Here is a 6,806-nt window from a genome sequence, read left to right as displayed (position 1 = left end):
TAACCAAAAAAATTAATAAAAATATTCACAATAGTGATTGTATTTTAGGGAAAAAAAAACTATTTTACCACCAAAGAACCAAAAAAATCATGTATTATTGGAGAAGTTAAAACTAACTCTTTTGCAACTTAAGTAAACTACTGTAAATACCAGTTGACTATAGCAAGTTGTTAAAAATAAAATACAATATTTTATTAAGATTATATTTCTTACTTCAATTAAAAAACTCAAATTCTCTCACTTCTTTTATTAATTTAATGAGTTGTTTATATTGTTTTAAATGAAGTGATAAAAAAGAAAAATAGAACATTTGATATTGAATGTATTGTAAAGTGAGGGGGTAAAATAAATAAAGTGGTCTTTTAGGTGCTAAAAGCTAAAATTTTTAGTACCACTGTGATTGCTCTAACTTAAAAAATTAAAATAAAAAATCCTAGTCACCCTAGTATTAAAAAAAAAACATTATTTTGTTTTTGTTTTTGTCTTTGTTGGTAAATTATTGCATTTTAATGTATTTAGAAGCAACGATTTTGAGTATTTATAATTTTTTAATGTTATATGGATGTTTATTAGATTTTTTTTTTTTTTTTTTTATACTCCGGCTCCCGCTAGCTTAAAATCCTGGGTCCGTCCCTATGTATATTCACAACTATACTCATTATTGCAACCTTATATTCACAATTGTACTTCCATATATGCAAATTACTTTGGATAGAAGCATTCTTTTCAAGTTTGATTTTTTAACCTCAAAGCAACTTCAGTTGAACCACATTAATAGTTATGTCATTATCCTTTTTCTTTCTAATTTTTCCTATAATTTTTTTAACATTTAAGGTAAATTAAAAACTTCATTATTTAACAATCAAAATATCACCTTTCTCTTCTTCTTTTTTACACTTTTTCCAACTCTTCTCTTTTTTTGCTTTTACATTTTCATCTCCCCACTACTCTCTACTTTAATATCACTTTCCTATATCCTTTTATCTTCCTTTATTTTTTTTCTTATTCTCACCGTTTTATTATAATTAAATTTGTCAATCTCTCTCTCTCATTCTATGCATAGTTTTTTGTTTTCCCACACAAAAAATGTTATTTTGCTCTCTCAATTTTTTTTCATTTTCTGATGGATTTTTTTTTCTTGTATCTCTACTATAGGTTGATGACTTTTTGCAGAACTCCACTTTAAGTTATTATCTTTTTTTTCTTTAATTTTTAAATGTTATCCTATTGCATTATAAAGAGATAGTATATAAGGAATTAAGGATGCCAATGAAGAGAGAGAGGGAGGTTTTTTTTTTTTTTTTTTTTTTTTGAGGAACAGTGAGGGAGTTTATGGTAAAGAAAAAAAAACAATACAAAGTTATAAAGAGTAGATAAAGAAAAGGTAAAATAAAAGAAATCAAACATCAATAGCAACCCATTAATTGGAAAACAAAGAGACTGTGAGGAGGAGTGAAAAAAAAAAAAGATGAGATGACCATATGGAGGATATTAAAAACTTTACAGTACAATAAAATCAACTGTTACATTCACTTAATTAAATCATAAAATTTTTCTAAAAAAATTATATAATCAACAATTAAGTTTCTCAAAAATATATATATAATCAACAATTAAATATAATCATACAAAATTTAAACTTAAGACTAATCAAACTCTACCACCAGCGGATGTGGTACAATTGGCAGGTGACTACTAAGGTTTCACCACATCCCAGGTTTGAGTTCCCACGTGAACTGTATCGCAATTTCTAGTAAGTCCCAAGAATCGATAGTGCCTGAAGTGTGTGTGGGTTTGGGTCTCCAAGCTCCAATTCGAGCTAGTGGTACCCATGGGCTTATCCCCATGTACCATGGGACGTGGGACAATGACTACCACATATGAATCCCCTTTTTTTCTTTCTCCAACAAAAAAAAAAAAAAAAAAAAAAAAAAAAAAAAATACACTAATCAAACTCTAACCAAATGAATTCAAATTATACCTGATGTAACTCTTTAGAGTTGCACCTTTTCTACACATTAATAAATTTTCATCTCATTAATGCTAATTACAATATCATTTACACCTTTTCTACTCATTAATGCTAATTACAATATCATTTATTCTTATTACCATCTCATTTATTATTTCTTATTTATAAATTTCCATATTTATCTCTTATTCCCAAAAACATTCTCTACCAAAAAAAAAAAAAAAAATTCTCTACATTTTTATAGAATTCTTACATATTAATAAAATTTTTTCATTTATCTTGTTAAAATTAAGATGTAAGAATTCTATAAAATGTCATTTTTATATAAATAATTTATTTACCCAGCTGAACACCAATCAAGTATCTCTCTCTCTCTCTCTCTCTCTCTCTCTCTTGTTTAATGAATAATTCCCAATCTACTTTCACATAAACAAAAATTAGTACTACTACTATTTAAATATCAGCTTCTAAACATGGTCTTTTACAGGTTGTCTAAACCACAATGATTTGTTGGGGGCGTGTTATTGTATTTACACTACTTGCACTTTCATGTTTGATTGTTGATGTGAGCTTAAGGCCTGTCACATATGCAACCAAATTACCATCAGAAGTATTGGATTTCAATGGTGATTCTGGTAATAATGCTAGTTGTAACACTAATTTCCGCGGAAAGAGATGGGCAATTCTAATTGCTGGTTCAAATGGTTACCAGAATTATAGACATCAGGTGTACATTAGACAAAATTATTTATACTTGTACTGAACACGTAAATTAAGTTTTGTTCATTAGCACCCAAAAAAAAAAAAAAAAAAAAGCTCTGTAATTTTTATTAAATTTTGGAAATGCAGGCTGATGTATGTCATGCATATCAAATATTGAAGAAAGGTGGGTTAAAAGATGAGAACATCATTGCTTTCATGTATGATGATATTGCATCTGACGAAGACAACTTTAGGCCTGGTGTGATTATCAACAAACCAAATGGGGATGATGTTTATAAAGGAGTGCCCAAGGTCTTTTTTATTATACTTAATACAGTTTTCAATTATGAGCTCGTCATAACATATATTAACATTTAACCATACTTTTTCAACTTTGATTTATATTTCTTCTTGTAGGATTATACAGGGCAACATGTTAATGTAAACAACTTTTATGCTGTTATTCTTGGAAACAAAAGTGCCCTCACAGGTGGTAGTGGTAAGGTTGTGGATAGCGGACCAAATGACCATATTTTCATATATTATACCGACCATGGAGGTCCTGGTGTCCTAGGTTAGTAATTTTCCATGATATACCAGAATTTGGATTGAATAATACAATATTATGATTAATCTCACAATAATTTGAAGGTTTTTTTTGCCAATGTCTAAGATAATGAGTCCATAATTGATCATACTGTTTGTTAGTGATGCCAAATGGTGAATACGCTTATGCCAATGATCTTAACAATGTGTTGAAGAAGAAGCATGCAGCAAAAGCTTACAAAAGCATGGTATGTTATTATCAACACATCGTGATTTGTTCAAGAATGACTAATTTATAATATGTAGCTTGATTAGTATTTATCATTTTAGGGTTCACTTACTTAATCTGGTTTTTATACTGCCGTGAAAATCATAGGTATTTTACCTTGAATCTTGTGAGTCTGGGAGTATTTTTGAAGGCCTTCTTCCAGATAATTTGGACATATATGCAACTACAGCATCAAATGCAACTGAGGATAGTTTTGCAACATATTGTCCTGATGAACCTGGAGCTCCTGAGGTGGAATATAACACATGTTTGGGAGACTTATATAGTATTTCCTGGTTGGAGGATAGGTATGCAATATTTTGTATTATTATCACAATAATGTATTCTAATAACCTCCCTGAAAACATTGCCTTAAACCAATGTGCTATTAGTTCTAATGAATTCAAATTAAACCCAACACTATTTTTATTTTTTATTTTTTCGCTATGTGGCTAATTTTTGGAACTTGAAAACTTGGAGCAGTGACAAACATTATCTACGCAAGGAAACGTTGCAGAAGCAATATGAAGTGGTAAACATTACATCTTGTGAATGTTTTACAAAAACTCATGTTAAAAATGTCATTGTTAAATCTTAAAACAGGTCAAATATGTATTGTACACTGTTTTTAATTATATATTGAATATGCTTGTAAAAATTAAAATAAATAAAGAGCTTTCCTAATAGATCTTCTTGTTAGACCTTCTAATTGCTATGTCTCTTGACCAATCACCAATTCAACTAAAATCTAGATGCTGCAATTACAGGTTCAAAGGAGAACAGAAAAAGGTGATGGTTTTTCACATCAGGGTTCTCATGTAAAGCAATATGGAGACAAAAAGCTAAGTAATGAATGCCTCTACTTTTACATGGGTACAAATCCTGCAAATGATAACGATACTTCTGTTGAATATGGTTCTTCACCATCAACTCTGAGGGTTGTTAACCAACGTGATGCGACTCTCCTTCATTTCTGGCACAAGGTTTTTTTTTCTTTCAATCATTTGTCACTGTTAATTTCTCATAGGTTCTTTTATGTTATGTGTCTCTTTTTTTTTCTTTAAACAAAAGTAAGAATCACATGTCCTTGACATATATAGAAGTCAATTTCAAATTTTTTTTTTCTTGTTGCATGTCAGTACCGTAAAGCCCCTGTAGGCACCCATAAAAAGCTTGAAGCTCAAAAGCAACTACAAGATGAGATTTCTTTAAGGAAGCATGTGGACTACAGTATAAATCATATTGGAGAGCTTTTGTTTGGAAATGGTAGTAGCTCAAAAGTGTTGGAGACTATTCGGCCAAGTGGGCAGCCTATTGTGGATGATTGGAATTGTTTTAAGATGCTTGTAGGTCCTTATTACCTACTTTGATGTGTGGAAAAATTGCCAGCCTCATGACTTTGATGTTAATATTTTACTGTTTTCATGCCACAGGTAAGTACATATGAGAAATATTGTGGATCATTATCCAAATATGGGACGCAATACTTGCGAGCAATTGCTAACATGTGCAATGCTGGAGTTACCATGGAGCAAATGGTTACAACATCAACTCAAACATGTTCTTAAGATACCTCCTACTTATTCGCATTTCTACCAAAATAGAATAAATAGATCCTCCTGCATTATCCTGCTCTAATGTGCCTCATATATATATGCGTAAGAAATTTAGCAAGTTATTGGCATGTATGTCTTTTTTCTGTGGTTGTATGCATTTGGTATATGACATTTGAATCCACAAGTATTGAAAAATTAACCTGTTATAACATATGAAGATAGTGAACATGATAAGTCAGCCTAAAAGCCTAATTTGTGCCGAATCATTTTAAGGAAAGAATTGAACCTCTAAATAATCGCTACTATGCATACATAATGTTGCATTAGTGAATAAACTAAGATAATAAACAACTAACAAGACCAGAAAAAGAATTATTTTCCCCTTTCCCACCCCAACTAGCTTGATCTTTATAGTAAAAAGAGCGTAAAAGAGAACTAACAAAATAGAAATGACATATAAATAAAGTTGAGAGAAAAACAGGGATCAACAGTGGTACATAGTTGAGTTTAAAAGGCTATATTACAAACTTCAAACATTTCACCACAGAAAAGAAAGTGAAAATTTGATCCAACTTATAGAGTTTAAAAACGATATCTTTTGGGGGAACCAACCTAGTTCATGACTTCAATTTGCAGTTGTAAATCTCTGTTTTGTGTAGGAAGGTGAAGTGTGCTTTATGGGCAAAATTATTGATTTGCAAGAGTTTCCAACAACTGAGGCATTAGCATGTGCAAAAGGTTGTGTGACTGCTCTTGCCTGTGTGCGCCACATTCTGCCCATATTAGGCATGAGGTTGGCAGTGGAATGAGGCCACAACTTGACAATCGCAAAGCAATGGGAAATATGGGTCTAAATTTGGCAGAACCCCATCAACAGCAATGGGAAATATGTGATAGATATACTAATATGGGAAATATTAGTATATCGTCCTAGTTCTGTTCCTTATATTTAGCGATATCTCTCATTATATTTATTCCACAGGTGCCGTGCCCAGTTGCATTTGAGTGTTTGTGGGGGAGAATGGTTTGAATATCTCAAGTAAGAAAGTAAATAGCAGTACTCCTTGATCATTTGTACTTCCATATATGCAGATTACTTTGGAAAGAAGCATTCTTTTCAAGTTTGATTCGCTTGTCTTTTAATAACCTCAAAGCAACTTCAGTTAAGTTATATCAGCAGCTATGTCATTATATTTTTTCTTTCCAATTTTTTCTATAATTTTTTCAACATTTAAGGTAAATTAAAAACTCCATTATTTAACAATCAAAATATCATCTCTTTTTTTTTTTTTTTTTACGCATTTTCCAAATTTTCTCTCTCCTTACTTTTACCTTTTCATCTCTTCATTACTTTCTACCTTAATATCACTTTTCCTATATCCTTTTATTTTCCTTTATTTTTTCTTTTCTTATTCTCACCATTTTACTATAATTAAATTTGTCAATTTCTCTCTCATTTTATGCCTAGTTTTTTGTTTTTCCACACAAAAATGTTATTTCTCTTTCTCTCAAATTTTTTTTTTTCATTTTTTGGTGGATTTTTTTTTTCTTGCATCTCTAATTTAGGTTGATGAATTTTTATAGAACTCCACTTTAGGTTGATGCGATTTAGTTTTGTGTTTTAAGTTATTAGCTTTTTTATTCTTTTTGATTGTTAAATGTTATCCTAATATATATATATATATATATATAATCGAAACCTCTGAAACTCTCACAATTTTTCATGTCAGTACAATATTTAAATAAAATTATCACTTTATTT

The 6,806-nt window shown here is 30.3% G+C and overlaps 1 protein-coding gene across 1 annotated transcript; it reads left to right on the top strand.

Annotated features, from left to right (window-relative positions):
* The first annotated feature begins 2,474 nt into the window (after nucleotides 1–2,474).
* LOC126728919 (vacuolar-processing enzyme-like) lies at nucleotides 2,475–5,056 on the top strand. Its single transcript, XM_050434670.1, has 9 exons — nucleotides 2,475–2,699; nucleotides 2,822–2,986; nucleotides 3,092–3,248; nucleotides 3,383–3,468; nucleotides 3,597–3,796; nucleotides 3,972–4,020; nucleotides 4,256–4,471; nucleotides 4,628–4,834; nucleotides 4,922–5,056. The coding sequence occupies exons 1-9, from the start codon at nucleotides 2,475–2,477 to the stop codon at nucleotides 5,054–5,056; spliced, it is 1,440 nt and encodes a 479-aa protein (XP_050290627.1).
* Nucleotides 5,057–6,806: the final 1,750 nt, after the last annotated feature.

Source organism: Quercus robur, chromosome 5 (assembly GCF_932294415.1).
Source record: "Quercus robur chromosome 5, dhQueRobu3.1, whole genome shotgun sequence".
In the NCBI taxonomy this organism is placed as follows: domain Eukaryota; kingdom Viridiplantae; phylum Streptophyta; class Magnoliopsida; order Fagales; family Fagaceae; genus Quercus; species Quercus robur.
This window is presented reverse-complemented; position numbering and strand designations above follow the sequence as displayed.